Source organism: Sinocyclocheilus anshuiensis, unplaced genomic scaffold (assembly GCF_001515605.1).
Source record: "Sinocyclocheilus anshuiensis isolate Anshui unplaced genomic scaffold, SAMN03320099.WGS_v1.1 scaffold2069, whole genome shotgun sequence".
Lineage (NCBI taxonomy): Eukaryota > Metazoa > Chordata > Actinopteri > Cypriniformes > Cyprinidae > Sinocyclocheilus > Sinocyclocheilus anshuiensis.
This window is the reverse complement of record NW_015548678.1, coordinates 389084-412746: the sequence shown is the minus strand read 5'-3', so window position 1 is coordinate 412746 and position 23663 is coordinate 389084. Positions and strand designations below refer to the sequence as shown.

Genomic DNA, 23663 nt, shown 5'->3' with positions numbered 1-23663 from the left:
GTGGGAATATTAATCAAATAAAACTGATTAGAAAAAGAGAAACCACTGTCAGGCAAACTACACCATCTTGAAGTAAGGAATAATTGACAACGGGCCGTTGAATTATTAGAAAAATAATGCACACCCGAGGTGGTGATGCGGCCACGGCGCGAAGCGGAGTATACTACGGTTGCCACACCTCAAGACATCGATCAGATGATATATTTCAAGGCATTCGTCCGGTTTTTGTACTTAAAATGCTATTGTGGGTCAGATTAGTTTCTTCCGCATCTCATACAACGCCTCCATTGCTAATTCCAAAATGTCATTTTAGACCTAGTAACGGAGGACTGAGCCGTTGATAGCAGACTTATGCAACTATAATTACGTGTGAATTACGTTACCTCTGAGAGTCTGTGTGTCTCTCAAAAGTGTTTGGCAGCAGCGTCTCTACTAATAGTGAAACTTTAAGTTCATTTTCTTCATGAACAGCGCCGTCGTTACTAGGGCTGTTTAATATATCTAAATTATCGAAATATCGCAAATGTACATATCGCATAATGTATTTGGTCTTGGCGGAATAGATCTGCTACGCTGCTGCTGTTGGTTATTGCTGTAGTTGTAGATTATTGCTGCTGCTGCAAGCAAGTACAGGAACTTGCTACTGCCAATGCAAATGGCAATACGGTGCTGTGAGTATTTAAGACATACTGCTGCTGCTGCACAAATAGCATATAAAATAACCCGTAACAGATCTATACAGGTGGAGCTGGGGAAGGTGGAGGGTTTCAGAGAAACTCTGATAGCGTGCTGCAGGAATCTCAAGTGAATGCTAGCCAGCCATATAAATGCATGGCAGTAAGCTCATTGGCTGCATATGCAGCATGAACCAATCAGCTTGCGCCAAGTTGTTTAACTCTAAAGCTAATAAGCAACTAGTTAAGAGACCCTAAAATAAAGTGTTACCGCATATACTTTGAAAATATTTACATGTATATATTTATATTCATACAATTATATCATACATAAATATATTTAATATATAAACGTAACATATTTTTCTTAAATATGTGCATGCATGTGAGTGTATTTATATATACATAATAAATATACACAGTACACACACATATATTATGTAAACAAAAACTTTTATTTTGGATGCGATTAATCGTTTGACAGCACTAATAAATACACACACACACACACACACACACAGGTAGATAGATACACCTGTATATATATATATCTATATCTGAGTTTTACATTTTTAAGATGTATCAAATTCATCAAAAGTTAAATATTTATACCGATAGATAGATAGATAGATAGATAGATGATATAGTTTCTGCACTATTTCCAGGTCACTAATTAAAAAGGGAAATTTGTGACATTGATCATGTGACTGTACGGACAGTCAGATATTCTTCTTTCTTTGAAGAACTTCTTAAAAATCATGCTAGATCACATGATTATCAGGTTTTACACAAACCTATGGAGTTGATGTAGCTCCAGTGCTGCTGCTATTAAAGTAAAAGAAAGAGAAATGCAATACTAAAACATAATTTCTAATAATAATATAAAAAAAAAACAGAAGAATGCAAAAAACAAATGAGTGGTCTCAGACTTTTGGACTGTACTGCAAGTCTTCATAAAACATGCTAATCTATGATAATAAATAACTTGGTCTTTAGTAAGATACAAAAATCAGCAGCACTCATATATGATAAGACTCCACTGATTAGAACGACACCCCAGTGTGTTTTATCTCACGCACAGTCTCTCTCTTTCTCTCAGTATAGTTGCAGGGCTCTGTCACACTGCTCTCATCAGTACCATCAGCAGGGTGAGAGCTGCTCTGGGAACATTTTTATTAGACAATCTTCATGGCATGTCATCTACCAAGAATGACACCTTCTCCCTGGGATCCCGTGTTTTCTCTCCCTCTTTCTGTCTGTCTTTGTTTCCTGTCTCTGCACACTTCCTCATGTGGCTGTTTTCCCCTCTCGCACACACACATTCAGCTAACACACAGCCACTTACCCACAAACACACACACACACACACACACACACACACACACACACACACAATACTGTCATTATAGATGATAAGCGCATGTCAGAATGCAGTGAGATGTATCTGGCCTGGTCTACAGTACTCCTCTCTGCTCTGCTGATATGTGTAATGCATTGTTCCCGGTGTCCATCTTTCCAGTGCTGTCTCAAACCTTCCAGACTAGAAGATCTCACATCATGTGTCAACTGCAATGATGACTGAGGATCATGTAAGGTTGCTTTGTGCCTACCATCCTTGTGAGAAACGTGTGAGTGCATTTCTCAAAATGGGTTCGTAATCTGTGCACACATGTGTTTGTTTGGCTAACATCCATTACATGTAAGACGGTCTGTGAAAAAAATTATGCCTTTTCAATTCTTTACAAAATAAGTTTTGCAACTACCACTGCAAAGAGCTATGAAATGCAAAAGAAAAGAAAGAGCATAATCATTTTAAGGTCATCTTTAGCTATTCTGGAGGCAATATATTACAGCAAAAACAGGGTAAATCTCAAAGTATGTTTTGTTTTTTACACATGATAGAGTATGCATATAGTGTGTGTGTGACGTACAGTATATTTTATTATAAGCATTGTATGCGCACAGTCATATATGCATTGTACCCTGATCTCACTTCACTGGCTTCCAGTTGTGGCCAGAATCAAATTTAAGGTTTTGATGCTTGCTTTCAAGACTACCACTTGAACAGCCCTTCTCTTCCTCAGTTCACTACAAAAGTTGCTACAAACGCTTCCTCCGCCAGCTTAGCTCACTGAATGAGGAGAAAAAAAATATCTGCATGTCTACTCTCCTCTAGCTTACTTCCATGCTTTTCTACTCTTCTCTATCTTACTTCTTAATCTAGTTGTCTAATAAACTGGCATTGTGTGTTACTATTGGACTATTGTGGCACTTTAACAGATTGCTTTGTTCTTCTTTGGATAATTTTAAGTTTGTTTGCAGTACAATTTACAAGAAAACACTATTATTTGTTTTTTAAGTAATAATTTCAGTTATTATTATCATCATCATCATCATCATCATCATCATTATTATTATTGAAGTTATAAGAAAATACTATTTTAGTTTTTTACAATAACAACAATAATAACAATAATAACAATAATAATAACTGTGCAATTATTATTTTAATTATTATTATTATTATTGAAATAAAAAATAAAACTGACAGGTGCAGTATATTTTGCAAGAAAATACTATTTCAGGTTTTCTACTTCAAAATGTCATGTTTAATTCAATGTGCTAACTTTTTGAGAGGAAACTGTTTCTATATCATCTTTCCCCCAGCGTTATACTCTGAACTTTAGAGATTTTAAACAGCTTGTCCTAGTTTAATAAGCAGAAATAGCTTTTTTTTCCCCTCAAAATATTCCTGTTTGTTTGAGCATCCTGACCAGCCCGAAATGACACTGTCTCGCCGATGGTGTTATTTTAAAGGGGTCATATGATGTTGCTAAAAAAGAGACTTTAGTCTCAAATCTTGTAACACTCCAAAGAGAAAGGAAAAATTGAAATCGCATCATATGACCCCTTTAAAACTAGTCTATCGGTTTTGCCAAGCAATAAAAGAAAAGGGGAGCATTTAAGGAATCTGTTTGAAAACAATCATTGTTATTAGTTCCATTTGGTGTCGTAAAGGGACATAAATTACACACTTCACCCTTATCTAAATGGAGCTGCAATAATTTCTCATGGGTCCAACAGCAGCAGTTCAATATACCATTGATCACGAGAAAACTGCTGAGCGAAGCCTCAAAGCTTATTCTTGAACGAAATTTAATGCAAAGTTGTAAATGATCTTAAATGGCTAAGGGATACACTGAGATGCAATGAACATAAGTCGACCCATTTAGTCCAAAGGGTAAAGAAGTGGCCATTAGAGTATAAGGGCACTAAAGATTTACCTTCACCATCTGGCAGTCTTTCGGTCCTGTGCTCTCTCTTCTCATTACCGCACTGCTCACAGGCAATTTACTTGTTGTTGTGATCCGGGGAACTTTCGGGATGTCCTTAAGGAAGAGAGCATAAAGAAACAGAATGTTACGTTATGAAAGACACAAAGGAGTAGAGAGAGAAAGAAAAAGAGGGAAAACAAGAGAGTGCTGGGGTTAAATTCTCCAGACGCTTTATTATAAAGCACAGACAATTTTCCACTTAGGTTAATTTGAGCAGTAATTAGGAGTTTATTGAGGCAAAAGTCATAGTTAATAGTTAGTTAATAGTGAGAATTGGTCCCTAAACTAAAGTGTGACTAAAAGGTCTGCATAATACAGCACTTTTAAATATAAACAATCCCGAAATACACTAGGACTTTTATTTTGAAGTATTCATGCTGTACTACTAAAAATTATATAATACGCACACTTACAACAATAAATTACAATATAAACACCAGTAATTTATCAATAGTAGAAAATACGCAAATCACTTGGAATAAATGTGTGCTATTCTTTGATTGCGAACTTTGGAACGTGCAGATTTTTAGTGAATACAACTTTCACATTGTTCTTTTCTCATAGCTACCATGTGGATTCAGAAGATTCTGAATATAGCAAGTTGTATGCATACATTTTTAGTAGGCTACTTTTGTGCTGTTTGAAGGAAGGACTTCATTAATAAAACAAAATAAAAAGCCTTTCTAGTCATATGATGGCCATTTAAAATCTATTTCTGTGCTTTTTCATCAAATTCAGAGAATGGCTTTTCTTCAGGGTGTTAGTACCTTTGCATGCGGCTGCTGAAAGGTGACTCTTGAATTGTTGGCCAGGGCAGAGTACCTCAACAGGTTGGTGGGTGTGGCTGGAAAACTGTGTAAACTTCCTGTCTGGCTGTGTAGGACAGATGAGAAGCAGATATGCACGGTGTCCTTTAGGGCTTTCAGCTGTGACTCCTGCAACAAATTAAGTGAGACAACACATGAGATTAATGGGCAAATGTTTATCACGCTGTCATCTGTTCATTTGCTCCACGCGCTCTGTCAAAATTGTAAAATCCCTGACCTAATAAGATAATAGAATTCATTTTTAAAGTTTGCATTTTAAAAGATAGCAGAATAGAAAAACACTAAAGCTGAATTGGAATGATGAAACGGATCGGCTCCTGAGTTACCTTATCCAGCGCTGCCTTCTCCAGTTCATCTTTGGCCACTTTGAGTTTATTCTCCAAGTCCATCAGTTGCTGACCCTGCACAGAAGAGGCACTGATGCTCTTATCATCTTACCAAACTGACATATGCCTTAGTTCAAAATGTGTGTTTATATTTAAAGTGGTTTCCAGAATCTAGAGATGCTTGTATTTAGCATGTTTTATTCAATATATGTGTAATTACAAATGATATTATCAACAATTTAAACAAATCGTTTGGATTTACAGAACAATTTGAAAATTATCCACAAAGTATTTTAAGCTTCAAAGGGAGAGGAACATGGTCAATATAAGACATTTACTTATTCGATTACTGACCCAGAAATAGTCCAGAATCTTAAACATGTCTTTCTTAAATATTTAATTTTGCACCTAATTATTTATTTGTTTTAAAAATCTTAAAATCCTAAATTGGCTGTTTATTTCAAGCTTTAAATTAGACTTGAATCTTATATGTTCAATGTGGTCACGGACATTGTGGATAATGAGCAAACTATTCAAATAACCATAATTTCTTTTCTGCTAGATTTATCTTTAGATCTTTACATCTCTAGGTTTATTTATATATAATATACTTTGGGTTGCATGAACTCTAATGTGAATGCTTATATAATTGAGCGTGATGCTCTTCTTTGAGGCAGAACTACATAATGACTTGCCCTCAGTATGTCATTAGTTTAGTTTCATAAATATTGCTATATGACTGTGATGCTATTTGTGCAGTCAACAACAGACTCATTGAGATGTGAACAGGTGATAGAAATTGCCCATCTGGGATCATTAGCACACGTTATCTGGGAGACGAAAAGTAGAGTGCCTGGATATAAGACAGAAATTCGGTATTCATATTTTACAGAATGAACTCAAATGTTCACAGTTTCTTCAATATAAGTAGTCATCTAAAATCTAACATGAACAGGCCATGATTTTACATTTTCACAAGTTTGAATGTTCCTGAAATCATAAAAAAGATGAAGAGTCATTTTGTTTGTGCTAAAAAGCCATTCGTTTGTGAATAGCTTTTTAGAAAGAGGTGAGACCTTTAGAAAATACTAAAGCCTTTAGTTTTGAGCAAGAAACAAAATCAATGTAAGACACGTCAGTCTAAAGAAAAATAGCTCTAAGATAGTGTTTTTCTCAGCGACTCAGTGGTTAAGCATGGACTTACACACAAAGTTAATACACAACAAAACACAAGTAGTTTAGAAGTGAAAATAAGGTTAATATGGCTGGCTGGATAAACCAAATAAATATTTAATATTTCATTTCGTATTCAATTCTAAATGTACAAATGAATGTTCCTTGTTATATAGCATATTTATTGCATTGTGAGCTATTTTGTAATTTGGTTTGTTTTCAATCAATACAACATTACCATGATCACAGTAAATTGTGGAATATCCTACTTGCTAGTAAGGCAGCTGCCAATTTAAAAAAAAAGACTGTATTCAAAGTATAATTAAAAGAAAGAACATTGCAATCATTCTGATTGTGTCTTATAACAAGCTATTATGCCATTGCCGTCACAATTTAATCTTTAATCTATTTGTGATTATTTTCACATACTTCTTTCAAGCACAACAGAGAAGAGCTACCAAAGCGATGGATTACAAAAGCTGAATCTTAAACCAGAAAGGCCTATTGATAAAGGAACTGATGCTAGATCAGGTAATAAAGGACAACTACTGTACCAAGCAAATGCTAATGATTTACATCAAGTTTTGATTAAACAGCAGTGCCACACAACATAACAGTCTATAAATAATCTGACATACCTGTGCATAATTCAGACACTTCACTCCAACACAACAAGACATGATTGTGATAAATGGCAGCACTTCAAATAAGAAATTTAAAAAATCCATTTAATTCTGGCTAGATCTGGGGAAAATACTTTGACAAAGCAATCTTGCTCATTGTCCTTCTCTAGCTTTTTGCCATGCTAGCCTAAGCCTCTGAATATTCTTCCTTTGCTTCCCATTACCGAACAATGACTTTTCAAACTGACTCGTACTTAAAAGGCAACTCTAGATAAAAACTCTGAAAATAACTTCTTTAATCATGAATATAAAAGGAGGAGGGATAATCTTCCTACATCGATTTCAAACAGGGGAGGCAGAAATAGATGTACAGCCCAGATAAAAACACATTAGAGGAAGGTAAGCCCAAATTGGATATTGCTCTTTGAAAAAGTTTGCCTCATAGAGCAGGCGCCTCGACTAACAAAAATAATAATTCATGTTCTTTCTTAAAAACTGACACGATATATTTTACAACACGTGTTAGGCTGTCTTCCCGATTAAGAAGCAATTGTTTTAAAGTGATGCACTTTGTGTGAAAACCCAGTGTTTATATGACGGTACCAAAGGGCAATGTGCTGGAAATATCAGCTGACATTTTCCCAACTAACACTGCAAATAAGAGAGGAAAGGTCAACCTGCATGGCAGGAAAGGTCACTGTTTTTTTACATGAATCTTCACTCTCATGTCACATGAAAAGGTCAAACCATTCAATATCACTCCTAATTTGTTTTATTTTGGCCAGAAATGCAGATTATTATGTATGATTTTTAGGATGGTGACATTCACATTGCTTTGTTTCCGCTTTCAAAAACATCTCAGAAGTCAGTGTGGTTAAAAGTGGTTAAAGACCCCATTTTAGCATGAGAGGTTTGTGGCTCTTAGACCATTTTGGAAGCTGTAAAGGCTTGTGTATTTCTAAAAGTTGATAAAACTAACTTCTAGCAAATGAATTCGCATTCCATACCATTCCAAAGTTTGGCCGTCAGTAGGTTATTTTTAATACTTAATTTAGAAAGGAGTGACTTTGTAACAAGACATTTGTAATGTTACAAAATATCTCTATTGGAAATAAATGCTGATATATGAAACTTTCTATTCATCTAAGGATTCAGAAAACAAAAAATATTTTTTCAACGTTGATAATAAGAAATGTTTCTTGAGCACCAAATCAACATATTATGATTTCTGAAGGATCAAGTGACACTGAAGACTGGAGAAATGGCTGCTGAAATATCAACTTTGCCATCACAGGAATAAATTGTATTTTAAAATATACAGCGGGTAAAATAAGTATTGAACACGTCTTATATACTGTATATTTCTAAAGGTGCTGTTGACTTGAAATATTCACCAGATGTCATTAACAACCCAAGTAATCCATACATACAAAGAAAACAAAACAAATACGTTCAGAAATTAAGTTATGTGTAATAAAATGGAATGACACAGGGGAAAAGTATTGAACATATGAAGAAAGGGAGGTGTAAAAAGGCATGGAAAGCCAAGACACCAGATAAAATCTTTCAGTAATTAGAAAGCAATCCTGCCCCTAGTCAGTGGAAAATAATATTAGCTGGTTCAGTCCCAACACCTACAGTACCAGGATGATGAAGATGAAACAAGGGTGGACATTTCAGCAAGACAATGATCCCAAACACAGCCAAGGAAACTCAATTGGTTCCAGAAAAAGAAAATAAAGCTGCTAGAATGGCCCAGCTAATCACCTGACTTGAATCCAATAGAAAATAAGAACTAAAGATCAGAGCTCACAGAAGAGGCCCACAGACCCTTCAATATTCGAAGTCACTGTGGAAGAATAGGCCAAAATCACACCTGAGCAGTGCATGCGACTAGCTTCCTCATACAGGAGGTGTCTTGAAGATGTCATTACCAACAAAGGCTTTTGTACAAAGTATTAAATACATTTCAGTAGTTCAATACTTTTTCCCTGTGTCATTCATTTTAAATACACATAACTTAATTTCTGAACTTATTTGTTTTGTTTCATTTGTATGTATGGATTACTTTGGTTGTTACCAACATCTGGTGAAAATGTCATGCCAACAGCACTTTTAGAAACATATTTGGTTGAGAATGAAAATCGGGTTGACGTCAGTATTTGACACCAATTTGACGTTGACTTAACGTAGGATTTTGGTAATGCAACCTAAAAACAACAAATATCAACGTCAGCAGTTGCAACTGAAATTTAACCAAGTATCAACATCTTATGACGTTGTGTGCCTGCTGGGAATATTCACAACATTAAATTCTTAGCACAATTAAACTAAAGATCTGGTGATGTGTCCTGACTGACTGACATAGTAAACTGAATCGGAAATATCTTGTACATGGTTAGAGTAACAAGACAACACACAATAGTAAGCCAAACGGGCTTGTTTGGTTCTTACCTTAAAAATTAAATCCTTTTTGCCATACCTCAGCTCTTTCAGTTGGGCTTGGATTTTTTTGGACTGCAAAATGAAGATAAGAGAGAATGTGTGTTAGCTTACTCAAATAGTAAAATTGGTTTTAGATTGTGTAGCAGGGTTTTTGTGGCTGCGCCGAAGTGTTCCTTTGTAAATGTTTGCTGGGCAAAGCTCTAATTCAAAGGAGAGACCTTCACTGAGCAAGAAAATATAAAACTCTTCCCTTCAGTGGACTGCAGGGACCACTCGATGATGCAAACACATTAACACATCAACACCCAGGCATACACACTTGCACAATAACACTCACTCCATGGTATGGTATTGTCTTGGCTTGCTGCCTGTGGATTGCTGCCACAGTTGTAAACATTTACAGAATCAAACACGCACACGCACACACACACACATTCACTCCTCTTACAGTATAGCATCAATGTCTTCAGTAATCTCTTAGCAACTGAAGTGTACAGCACCTCCACAAAACTAATGAGACATCATTCCTCTCTCCCTCTTAGAAAAGCAAAATCACATTGCCAATACACTTGCATTTAGTTGTCTTGCAAGTTTTTTAGCTTGGAATGAGTTGAATGTTGAGTTTGTAATATCAAGTTGGTTGCACTTGAATCTAGCACTAACCTACAAAATGTGTGTTTAAATTAAACCGTTTCGGGTCTCTCTTTTTTTTTTAAAGTAATTAAAACATTTAATTCTGCAAGAATGCAATAAACTGTTTTAAAAGTGACAGCATAGATAGATATTCATTGATTCAAGTAAATTCTGTTCTTTCAAACTTCATATTCATCAAGGAAACTAAAAAAATTATAATATTTTCAATATTTATAATAATGCTTGCTTCTTGAGCAGCAAATCAGCATATTAGACATTTTTCTGAAGGATCATATGACACTGAGGACTGGAGTAATTTTAAACTGTAATAATACTTCATAATATTACTGTTTTTACTGTATTGATCAAATAAATAAATGCAGCATTGGCATGCATAAGGTACTATTTTATTCACTTTATTATTTTTCAAAAGATTATTTGGGTATGATTTGCAATAAAATACCATTTCAGTCTTTCTACTTCAAAGGTTTGTTTAATTCAGTGTGTTACTTGCCGTTTCTTCGTAATTACTGTAAAAATGTACTAGCAATTTCTGAATAAAAAATGTTTCTTCACCAAAGTGTAAGAGAAAACCTTTTGTCAATAATCATTAAACATCATTTTGTAATTATTTTTGCATTCAAACTCAAAAATCTGAGTGTGGCATGTGAATAGGTGTGAATATGCATAATGCGTCAACATTATTTTTGGTCTGAATAGAAATGCTGAAGTATTTTCAACTGTGTTTGAGTGCACAACAGTCAGCACAACATACCTCCTCTGCATGTATGTCACAGAGCTTGTTCCCGGACAGAAGTTTGTTCTTCAGGCTTTTATTCTGCAAGACAAGAAAAGGCAATAAATAGAGATATACTGTACTGACGGCTTTGTAACATCAAGCTTGAAACAAGCCCAGAGGTCTTGTTTTATCTAGGTAAATACACTCAATTTAATGGTACCCCTGTCCCTGCAGACAAAAGCAATGCTTCAACTGTTTCCATTGAGCTCATTTTGACAGTTCCCTCACAAGCTTATTGAAGCTCAAGGTGACCCAGGAGTATATGCCCCATTTCTGTAATAACCTGCAGTGGATGTCTTTATGGAAATAGATGATGTAGATTAAGAATCAATACAGAGGTGATGGTGGTGCTGAGTTTAATCTAGTGCTTTTCTCCACCTCCTCTTTTTTCTTTCTCTCTGTTCGTGTCCTTTTGCTTTTATTTTTTCTCTCATTATCTCTCTCTGCCTCAATTTCTCACTTCCTTTGTCTCTGTGTTGGTCCCAGATGCAAATGTACACGCTTTTAGTGGCAATGTCACCCAGTTTCAGACCCACCAGGATTTCGCAGGACTTTTTGCTGATAATTGTGGCTCCAAAAAATGACTGAATTTCCAGAGGCTTTTCTCTAAAATTGTGATGCTACTTGTGGTATTTTTGGCATTGTTTTTCAGTGAAAACCCAGCAACAATCATGCAATTAATGTTAGTGACAATAGAAGTACAATTACCTGTAATTATTTTAGTGCATAATAATTAAATATGCAGTATGCATTGAAATATTAAGACAACAATGATGAAATAGCCTGCATATTTGTGTATTCTGTTTTCAGCATAAAAAAAAAAAAAAAAGAATGTGTCCAGAATGTTCATGTTAACGAGACCTTTTCAGTCATTAACACAACTGGGCAATTAGGTTCTGAGAGTTCTGGTAATAATTTTCTTGAGAGACTAAATATACATAATATTTTTTTTTCTATGCATGTCATACATAATCAAAAACTGTATAGTTACTGAAACCACTCATTGAATACCATTCAAAAGTTTGGGGTGCGTAAGCTTTTTTTTTTCTTCTTTTTTTCATTTTTTATTATTAATTTATTTAATTCAGCAAAGGACACGTTAAATTGATGAAAAGTGACCATTACATTGTTCTAAAAGATTTCTATTTCTATTTAACTTTATATTCCTGAAAGAAAACAAAAGTATCACAGTTTCCACAAAAATATTAAGCAGAGCAGTTGTTTTCAACATTTATAATAATAATAATAAATATTTCTGGAGCACCAAATCAGCATATTTAAATGATTTCTGAAATAATGGCTTCTGAAAATTCAGCTTTGCCATCACAGGAATAAATCACATTTTAAAATATATTTAAATTGAATTAATAAAGTATTTCACAATATTAGTGTTTTCTCCACTTTATTTTTTATATATAAATGCCGTGGTCAGCATAAGAGACTTCTTTCAAAAACATTCAACATTAATCTTACAGAACCCAAACATTTGAACACTAAAGTACAGACATTTACAAACTTACTGACGCTATTGTTACTATCTAATGAAGTCAGGAAATGAGAGTGACTGGAAAACTTAGTCTTAGCATTTCTGTGTGATATTTATGTGAAGATCAAGGGAACATTTTAAATTGCATTTTGAAGGGCACTGCAGGAACGGGACACCTTTTATAGGGTCATTCCAAATGAACATGAGTAACTGGAGAGGACACAAAGAGACAGGGCTGGATGCTGAAGTGTTATTTGTCTCAACAGTCTTAACTGCTAACATGAATTTTGCTGCTGCGTTGTCATTGCTTAAAATTTAAGTGGCAGTGACGTCTTTGTATAGAGTGCATACATGCAAGACAGAATGAGACACCTTTCAGATTGTTGATTAGCTAATACTGTACTTTTCTCCTTTAAATTTGTATTTTTTTGGCAGAAAAATTGCAAAAATGGGAGAAAATTACACACTACCACAAGTAAAATGGGGTCTGGCAGAATTTGCATCAATTCATGTGATCGCAAAATCCCAATAGTTCATTGCATCTGTCCAACCAAGTGCAGTTTTCATTGAATTGCACGAAATTATAGAATTCATTCATGTGGGGAGCAAAAACGTTTCATTCACTTCCGCCAAGTGATGTCGGTAATGTCAAAGCCATTATCTCAGCAGAACACTTGCTTTTCATACCATATGTTTGGCGCTTCCGTCATTAAATTAACGCTGAAAGTTCAACAGGCTCTTTTCTACTTTTACTGTAATTACAACACCTGCTGTGTAACGAGTCACAGTGGCCCACACCAACAAATTGACTGGGGAATATATAATAGCTGGTGGACCACAGAGGTGTTACATTAAAGTGACTGTGTGAAAGAGAAAGAATAGGAACGGAGAAAGGAAGGAAGGGACGTTCTGAGAGCAAGTGAAAGAGTGTTTGAGGTAATGAAGCAGAATAGCATTGCAATGCGATTCAATGAGGTGGAATTGGCTGAGTATCAAATCCACAGACTTGCTTTTCTACCCCTCTCTGAAGAAGAACGAGTGCCCAAGTCTGTAAGAAAAATGGCGGCTCTCATTAAAAGTGACATGTGGCTGCCCTGCTACAGACTGCAATGACACAAGGATCCATCCAAGCAGATAGGGCACAGTGCAGTCAAGTCACTTCAAACAACAACCATGAAAAAACTCATAGCCTTAAAGGGACAGTTCACCCAAAAATGAGACTTCTGTCACCATTTATTCAGCCTCATGTTGTTCCAAACCTGTATGACATATGGAACATAAAAGAAGCTGTTGGCGTCCAGTTGTTGTCATATAGGTTTAGATCGACATAAGGGGGAGTAAATGGTGACCAAATTTTCATTTCTGGTTGAACTATCACTTTAAATCTTGCATTACCTTTTCATTCCCTATTTAGTAAAACTATAAAGCTAAATTGAGTGATAAGCAAAATTCACTCAGCCACGGTAAGTGATACAACCAGTACTTTAACAAATTAAATAGTTATTATGCTGTCATCATCTACGGCTTGACTTCAGTTGAACTAAGGGACTTTCCATTTTATGTTCAATTAAAGGCCATTCCACTGTAATGATTGAGGTGGGTCAGACACATGAGTATTTGTTATATTTAACAAATAGTGGACAATACCCCTCCCCAACAAGCAAAATATGTGGTAGGGAGAACCAGGCCTCTGGTCACGGTGGTAACAAAGACACACATCAAGATAAGATTGTTTTACAACTCAAAGGAATGTAGAGTTTTCACTCTAAATTCACTTTGAAACAGACAAATACCCTTGCACTATACAGTCCATCCTAATTCTATCTATCTCCCTCTAGATATAACCACTTGAGAAATGTAGGGACATGTACCCAATTTTCCCCATCTCATTATTTTTCCTCTTATAGTGTTTTGCTTATGCATTGATACAAACTCTTTTAAATTAACATTTTAGAATTGCATACTATTGTTAACAGAGATCACAGGTATGCCATGTTTGGTATCTTTCGTCTGGATTTTTAATGGTCTAAATGTTCATTTATATAATATGTTGATACCTCTGGAAGATATTAGTGTTACCAGAATCTTTAATAGTTTCTTCATCAACATCCAATCAAAGTCCATATGCAAAACATATGCCTGAGGACAAAGGGTCGTAAACTTTAACTCAGAAGGTACATTTTCTCATTGGCTCACTCGCCTCCTGAAGGGTGGGACATCCTCACAGTTTAAAAGATCACAAGATCAGAGTTACTGAGAAGAAGTTTTCAGATGCAGAAACTCCAAGAAGCAGAGCTAAGAGTTCTCAAGAACCCAACCTAAGCTTGTGCCAGGCTTCGGCCTAGTCTTTCCACTTCAAGATCCTTCAGCAAAGATCAACTTGAGCCTTCAGATTGCATGAGGACTCTCTTTCAGACAGACAAGACGTGCAAGTATCAAACTTAGTCTTATTAAGTGATACATTAAGTATCATTTGCACCTTTTACAAAGGTGTGTTTGAACTAAGAAACTGGTGTTTCCTTCAGGCTGTAGATCTGCTGAATATCAATTTTTACCATAACTTCATGCTTTATTTCTTTTCTCTTTACTACTTAAGCTTTAACACATTTTCCTAAGCCATCTGTATGCGTGTGTGTGTGTGTGTGTGTGTGTGTGTGTGTTAGACTAGTTTCAAGTGTTTACGTAGTTAATAAAGTCTTACTTGTAACACACTTGAGGTTCTTCATTGTTTGCTCATAACTGGAGTCCCTAATCATGCAGATTTTTGCTACATGCTCTGAGTAGTGTTGTACAATAAGAAAGTTATTTTCCTTAAACAGGAAAGTAACATTCTTAGAATTGACAGACAGCTGACACTGAGATGTCAAGTAAATACTTACAGCGGATCTAAATATTTATAAATAATCATAACTAGTTATGACTGATTATTCATATGTCCCCACTGAGCTGATTCGCTACACCACTGTAGACTTTACCTTGAATAACACTGAATATCGCAGTAGTTAGAACATAAATCTCTATTGAGAAAAACTATCATGCCATTTTTATATTTTCTCCATTAATTTACAAACAGCCGTTGGCAAAAAGAAACTGCAGTGGCTGGTGATTGTTCTCTTCTTTGATGAATGAAAGCATTTAATATTGTTTTATTTTATTTCACATTTAATCTCACATATCCTGTAAATGCTACTATTAAAAATTAAGAAAGTATATTTCTTTGATGTTCTGAGGAATTAATACATTAATAATAAAAAAAAGTGTTCAGTACCTCTTGCTGAAGGTCTTTGATGATTTTGGTCTTCTTTTCCATCTCCATCTTTAAGAACTTTATCTGCATGGAAAAGGGGGAACATTTTGCATATTAAAGCCCCAGCAGCATTTTGTACAGAAAAAAGCATCATAAATTGTGCATGATGATCTAATTTAAGGAAGAATGACGTATGCTGTTAAATATACACTACTGTTCAAAAATTTGGGGTTGGCAAAATTTTATGTTTTTGAAGTCTACAAAAATACAGTAAAACCAGTAATATTTGTGTAATATTATTACCAATTAAAATGACTGTTTTCTATCTAAATAACTGTTTCTCTACTTTATTCAACAAAGTTCAAAAGAACTAAAGAATCAATTTAATGTATCCTTGATGAATAAAAGTATTAAATGCTTTAAACTGCTTTACTTTTGCACAGTAATGTACAGTACTTACATAAATACAACTGCACAGTTATCTTTGTAATTCAATTTATTAGATTATTCTGAGCTGTATATACCTTTTTATTCATTGTATTTATTATTTGTTTTGCAGGCTTGATTTGGGGGTTTACAGATTAAAATATTAAAGAAAGAATGACATTGAATAGCAAGGGTAGATCAGATCTTACTGTACATTTGCTGTGTATGACTGCAATGTAAATTCATGAAAACCTCAATCATGTTCACCCCTGGTGAACTGAACTCAAATGAAAAGAGAACCATATAAAAATATTTAAACACGAGCCTATATGGAATACAAATGTGAAAGCGAAGGTTTCCCAAAACAATCCAGAGCGTGGTACAAACAACCAAAAAAGAATCAGAAGTGTTTACAGCCCTGAGGGTGAACCACAGCTCCAATCAAATAGAACGTTCCACTATTGCTCCTTATTCCTTATTCACCCAGCTCAGCCCTGAATGTCAAACTACCTCAACTCTCATTCTCTCTCTCTTGCCTCCAGCCATGGCAGACACTGTGGAAAAATAACAACACATCTAAATACTGAGGTCGAGCAGCTGTGCGCGGTTCCAGACAATACGGCAGCAGCGTACCTGCGGGTGTATTCATTCCGATTAGCATTTTAATTTAATTCAGTCCACAAGCTCACGTATTGATATACTGCAGTCAATGCATAGATATTTTTTGCAATCTTGGTTTTTTGGATTACAATAAAATAATGTCTTGTTCCTCATTTCCTGGTTTCGCATGGCTTTGTCTGCAGACCATATGCAATCTGAGTATAAATTTAGGGAATGTCTTGACTAAGCATGTTTTGATTGGTCAAATAAGTCAAACGTTTTATATCAGATTCAGGTCCATGATTAATTTCATTTGAGTTTCTAAATGAATCTTGAATAAGAGTTCACCCATCAATTTAAATTCAGTAACACTTTAGTATAGGGACCAATTCTCACTATTAACTAGTTGCTTTTTAGTATGCCTATTATTAACATATTGGCTGTTTATCAATACTTATAAAGCATATATTCTGCACAACTATATTCTACATCCCTAATCTTACCCAATACCTAAACTTAACAACTACCTTACTAACTACCTTACTAACTATTCATAAGCATCAAATTAGGAGTTCATTGAGGTAAAAGTCATAGTTAATGGTTTGTTAATGGCGAGAATTGGACCTTAAAATAAAATGTGACCGAAAATTCTGTCATAATTTACTCAATCTCATGCCTTTCCAAACCTGTATGACTTTCTTTCTTCTGTGGAACACAAAAGAAGGTATTTTGAAGAATGTTGGTAACCAAACAGTTTTAGTTATCATTGACTTCTATTGTATTGACAAAAAATATCTTATGTTTCTGATTATGTTTTAATTTTTGGGTGATATATTCATTGAAGGAGCTAGATATGTTAAAGGATATTTCAATGTTTTTGTCCAGGGGAGTGGGTCCAAAACAGCACTGCACCAGTCATTGTATGGACCAAAAAACACGAACACATTTTTCAAAATATCTTATTTCATGTTTTGAAGCCTAGTGTCATTGATTTTCTTCTGCAAAACATGAAAGAATAAATGATGAAAGATTTTTCATTTTAAGAAGATCTTTTCCTTTAAGAAGCTAAAACTCTCTCTATCGCATGAGTTTTGAATATGCAGTTTTAATAAGCTAATATGGACTTTATTCTTCTTACCAAAACAGTTTGGTCTCAGGATAATGCTAACGGCTCAACATAATAGCTAGATAATATAAAGGTTGTTATAAAAAGACACTTACAGGCAAACAAAAGGTCACAGCTCATTGGGCCGTTTCAACAGCAGTGTAAAATGTTAACATTCCCCGGACTGAACGGCCACGTTGTTGCAGCTTGTGAATATATGTGGGGTTGTGAATCGGCTTTGCTATCTGTAATTGGTGTCAATTGGTGGTGAACTGTTCGCAGAATGGAAAGAATGGCCAGAGCTGGTGAAATGCTAATTCTCAGCGATTCATTCTCATTCCAAACACGAGCCCCTGTGCCTCTATCCCCCGCAGTATGCGCGCAGCCACACACAGAGATGAAACAAGAAAAGTTGCATGCAGATAATTGTGTATCTCCTCCAGAGTCAGCAAGGTGCTTCCTACAGTTTTCCATAATTACTGTAACATAACTCTTCCAGACCTAAAGGTAAATGCCTAAAATAGAAAAGACTCTCTCTGGCCCCTCCATGTCATCGCAGTGACTTTAATGAGGATTCCAGTGTTTTCCTGGTAATTAGACAGGGGTACGTAAAGAGGGTGCAGTGGTGACACAGCAGAATGAATTAAACCATGATATTTAGTCCAATTGTGCTTCAAAGCAGCAATAACAAACCTAAATTACCCTCTTTCTGTACTGACCTATAGTATAGTTCCAAAGAAAAGCTTCTTTTTTGTCTAATTAGTCATTCTAGTTTTAAGGGGAAAACTTTTTTTGTTACTCTTTAATTTCTTTTCCCCCATTTTAAGGGTGTTGAAATATTCATTTACTTCATTTACTAAATATTCAAGTACAATTTTAAAACTTTCAATCCTATTTTCAATTAACTTTTACGTACAATTTGTGTGTTTTAAAATAGGGTAGAGAAGCATCCTTTTCTTTGAAGATTTCAAGCATTCAAAAGTGCCCCTACACTTTAAAAAAATAATGCTTCTTTAAAGGCAATGATGGTTCCAAGAAAACCATTTAACATTCATGGAACCTGTCCATTCCACAAAGGATTTTTTAATGGTGGAAAAAGATTCTTTAGATTTTTAAAAAGGTCCTTTTAAGTACTATTTGCTGAACGGTTCTTTGGGGAAGCTAAAATGGTTCTTCTATGGCATCACTGTGAAAACCCCCTGTTGAACCTTTATTTTTAAGAGTGTAACCAAAGAATCACCCTTGGACAAATAAAACCAATGATTTTGTCAGTAAACAAGTGAGCGGCAAAATGCTATAGGACATTATCATTAGTATTTTGAGACAGTCCCCAAAGGCCAAGTTTATGTGGTTAGTAGTTTGACTGGACTGTATTTGTACAGTTTAACACATCAGTGTAAAGGGTCTCACGGTGGCCTGCTGTTTCTCTGCGCGTTCAGCTGCATCATCCAGTTGTTTCTGCAGAGCTGCCTGGAGTGACTTCATCTCATCCCTGTGTATGAGAGAGAGAGAAAAACAAATGGAAAACAGTGAATAAGAGTGCACAGGGGAATAGTGATCACAACGGCCACTCCAAGGGTTTGCTTTTAACTTACATGTCTGATATTCACATTCTAAAACACATACAATGCAATTTCTGAACATGAAGACACACAAAAATTCATCAACCAAAACTGATTACAAATCACTGAACAATGTCTATAAATAAAGGCCCATGACAAATATGTAAATTAATACACCCTATCATATTATGCAGCGTTTGCCCACACACTGTACACTAGCTGATTTGTTCTTTAGAATGAGAAATGATTTAATCAGCTGCACTGCGTTGTTTAAAACTAAAATTTACTACATCTTCTAATAGACAGTTCACTATAATCTTGGAGTTGTTGCTCACTAAATGCTCAGCAGGAAAAGAAACAAGCAACAATTGTATATTGTCATTCAAACATTCTTGAAATAAATTAAATAATTAAATAAATAATTGAAGATAAATAAGCAAGGATGAGGGGGCAAGCTTGCTATAAACAAACTTTTTGTCCCTATGGTGAAAACTCACCTAACTTTGCATGCATGCGGGGTCCTGGCTAATTGCATTCTCTGTAATTTTAGGATGGATGGGATGTATGGTTGCCTAGCAACTAGTGGATAAATTTGCAATATTCATAACATCAGCCCCACTACACTGTTTGAGCTCAAGACTTAATATTTCACATGAGAGCCACTCTCCTTATAGGAAACAAATTTGCCTCAAGGACCACCAAGTTCCACAATTAAGATATGTTTTCAGTATTTGACATTTCAGGCAAAACCAGAGGCTAAATGCTTCTTGAGAACGGCTCATCCAATTGATCAAATGAGATTTCTGACATGCCATCTTTGAAAATGGCTTTCATATGTTTACAAAATGTAATACGATTGGAGTTGATGGATCTAGAAATCAAAATGTAAGCTTGTCGCAAAAGGCCACTACATAGCAGCCACAAGGATTGTACTCATGAGGACACTTGAAAAAATGACATGACAAAAAGGACAGCCTAAACAGATTTAACAGACACAGACATGTGATGGTCACACAACTGCAAGCCTGTACCAAGTGCACCATTTAGGTCAAGGCCTTTTCACTTTCATCTACTTTATGATGGCTTTTTATGCCCACTGGATTCTATTAATTGCTGCTTGCAGCCTCATTTTAAAGTTTATTTTTAGTTTAATGAGACATAAGAGCCATACTTATTCTTGCTTGTTAAATGACTCACTTATATCAGCATGTGAATTCTAAAAGAAATATTCTGACATAAAGTGGGACCCAGATGTCTGAGACTACCAGTGCTTTACATGATTATAACAACAATTTGAATGAAAAGTATAATTTAAATGAACAGAATTCCAGGGGTTTTCTGTATTTAACCCCTTCTGCTAGAAATAGTGAAGAATCAGAAATCAAAATGTTCAACCCAGGCCCATGGCACAATCTCTGCAAAAAGGATTATTTTGGTTTTTGCATGTTTCACAGTACACTTAAAAGTGAAATGTCCAGTTAGTGGCACTAAAAATGTGTTTGGTTGTATCCAAAACACACAAATGTAAATCTAGTAATGTTTTATTATGTCAGCTGTTGTAAGTACCATTTGCTGAAGCAACAATGCCAGTTTTAGCTTCCTTCTACGAGTCTTTGAGCTCTTTCATCAAGTGCCGTGACTTGAGTTTCAAAGGACTCAGCATCGCAAGTGCTGTGCTGTACCAGGTGAGCTAATGAGCAAGTTTACTACATCCAAAAAGTCATATATATGGAGCTGGTCATATCATGCAAATGTTAAAATGTCTTAATTTAAAAATCATGCACTATGGTAAAAGTGTTCTGTGGTCATTACAAGTATTCTGCAAGGAGCTGCTGGAAAAGAAGTCTTTATTTGCTAATAACCTTCCCCTATATTTACGATTTGTGTGGAAAGGAAAAACCTCAGAAATATTTCTTATTTATTTAAAATCCTACAACTTTATTTATTTATTTAAATTTTTTTTATTTTTGATATTTGATTTTGAATCCCAGATTTTCTGTCACAGATTTTTGGACCTCACTATCTACTCTGCACTAAGCCTCGGAGAAACATCACCCTGTGCATACTTGCAGGTGAAATACAGCATCCATTGTCATTCTCCTGACTTGTGTAATCACAAATGTCCATGGGATGGTCTGCCCATTTCTTTTTCTACCAGGTGCTTATATTGTCATTTTAATCAAGAGAGTGGAGGTCAGAAACTTCAGCACATCTGCCCTGAATTTCAATATCTGTCTGCTGTTGATTGGGGTTAAAAATAGAAGCCATTACGCACACCTGACACTGGGGGAAATTGAATTCTGTCACTAACTCTCCGCAGCCAACATGGTTGAACCTTGATGGATCCAGTCTGTTGCCATGATGCCACCACGAGTGTTTTGGAGTGCTCTGTAGTTTTCTATCACTGAAAACCCATGACAATTTAACCTGATTTAAACCGAGACGGTCATAAAAGCGGTGTTAAAGAACCCTGTTGCTCTTAAAACTGGGAAATAACAGTCGCCGAGAGAGCCTTAGATGTATACGACAAATGGCAGAGCATCTGTCTACAGCCGTACGCACGTAAACAGTTGCTAACAGTCTCTAATTACTGATGTTGGTGTGTGAGAATAAGTGATTCATTAAAGAGTCTCTCAGAGCACTCTTTCTTTCACAGTTCATTTCATCTAAAGTTGACTGAAACACCACATGGGCTGAGATACTTGTCGCCAAACTTTTTAAAAATTAAAATGCATTATATTAGGGTTTTTTTTCCCCTTATATTCTGGGGCTGCTCATTTGAAAATGATTGAAAATGATAAAAATTAAACAATACATTTAAATTACTTCAATATAATTAAGGCTCAAGGTTGCGCATTTACACCACCATTCAAAAGTTTAGTGTTAGTAATTTGTTTTATTATTATTAATATTATGGTTGTTGTTGTTGTTATTTCAGCAAGCATTAAATTTACAAAAATTGACGAAATTGAAATTGTCAAATAAATGCTGTTCTTTTGAACTTTCCATTAATCAAAGAATCCCGATAAACAAGTAGATAGATAGATAGATAGATAGATAGATAGATAGATAGATAGATAGATAGATAGATAGATAGATAGATAGATAGATAGATAGATAGATAGATAGATAGATAGATAGATAGATAGATAGATAGATAGATAGATAGATAGATAGATAGATAGATAGATAGATAGATAGATAGATAGATAGATAGATAGATAGATAGATAGATAAATATGACAACAAAAAAGTTTCTTGAGCACCAAATCAGTGTTTTAGAATGATTTCTGAAGGATCATGCTGGGGCCATATTCACAAAACATCTTAAGGCAAAAAGTAGCTCCTAACTTTTTAAGAAAGTCCTAATTTTAGGACTCACAAAGTATTTCACAAAGCATTTTAGCACTAAAACCAGCTCCTAAATCTGTGAAGTTAGGGGTATTCAAGAGGACTCCTAAGCCACTAAGACCAAATATTGCCGGCAAACATTTTAGAAACCTTTAATGATAATTTCCCTTTAATTTATGTCCTTTTCATGCACAAGTTGGGCAAGAAATAAAAGCTGTTCTTGTCGAGTTTTGTTTTACATTTGCACAACATCTAGCCATGATTATTCTAGTCTGTTAATTAAAAGATTGTGCACAGTATATGCATATCTGCTAATTGTTTATGAAATGCAGACATGTAAGAGGCTGAAAATTAGCTAAACATGTACTTGTTCAGTGACACTTAGCCTACATTTTAAAATCTTGATATGAATGTGGCAAAATGTGGCATACTTTATCTTAATTTAAGATTTCTACCAATTCCTTAGTGAATGTTGGTCTCAGCCAATAGGTTTATAAGAGGAAACTCTTAGGAGAGCTCTTAGTGGTAAGATAAAATGTTTTGTGAATACGACCCCTGAAGACTGAGGCAATGGCTGTAAAAATATAATAATATTTCACAGTATTACTGTCTTTGGAAAAAAAAATGTACTAAGCCCAACATTTTGAATGGTAGTGTACATGGTAATAAAATGCGATTTGACATGAATTATAAATATTTATATTTGTATTATATTATGTTTGCCTGCTTGAATTCCTAGTTCAATCATGACAACTCTCGGAACATTTTAGCTGGAAGAAGAAAGCAAAACAATTAAATATGTATGCTGCTGCTATACAATAATATGCTTAAAATCATCCCTATAGGCAGAAGAAATATAAAAGGCAAAACCCCCCAGAACAAGCAGATCTATTGCCAAGACATATGTACTGCTGCTGCTCCGGAGAGCCGTGAGACTGTGTGTTTGCTATCTATGAGAGCCTGGGCCGGCTTTGCTGAATGTCTTAACGCTATTACTATTAACGCTGAACTATTGCTGTGTGTACCTGATCGGTTGACCAGATAGCTTAAA

At 35.2% G+C, this 23663-nt stretch overlaps 1 protein-coding gene across 4 annotated transcripts in view; it reads right to left on the bottom strand.

Moving 5' to 3' along the window:
• Positions 1 to 23663, bottom strand: part of LOC107656854 (leucine zipper protein 2) — a 113270-nt gene that overhangs the window by 4787 nt on the left and 84820 nt on the right. For 2 of the 4 annotated variants that reach the window (XM_016444802.1, XM_016444804.1), the window contains exons 4-10: positions 19110 to 19191; positions 15590 to 15652; positions 10812 to 10874; positions 9413 to 9475; positions 5163 to 5237; positions 4777 to 4944; positions 3959 to 4063 (exon numbers count right to left, since the gene is read on the bottom strand). In XM_016444802.1, coding sequence (XP_016300288.1) covers positions 3959 to 4063; positions 4777 to 4944; positions 5163 to 5237; positions 9413 to 9475; positions 10812 to 10874; positions 15590 to 15652; positions 19110 to 19191 — 619 coding nt within the window. The remainder of the gene's footprint in view (positions 1 to 3958; positions 4064 to 4776; positions 4945 to 5162; positions 5238 to 9412; positions 9476 to 10811; positions 10875 to 15589; positions 15653 to 19109; positions 19192 to 23663) is intronic. The other 2 variants (XM_016444803.1, XM_016444805.1) reach the window with 2 other exon arrangements.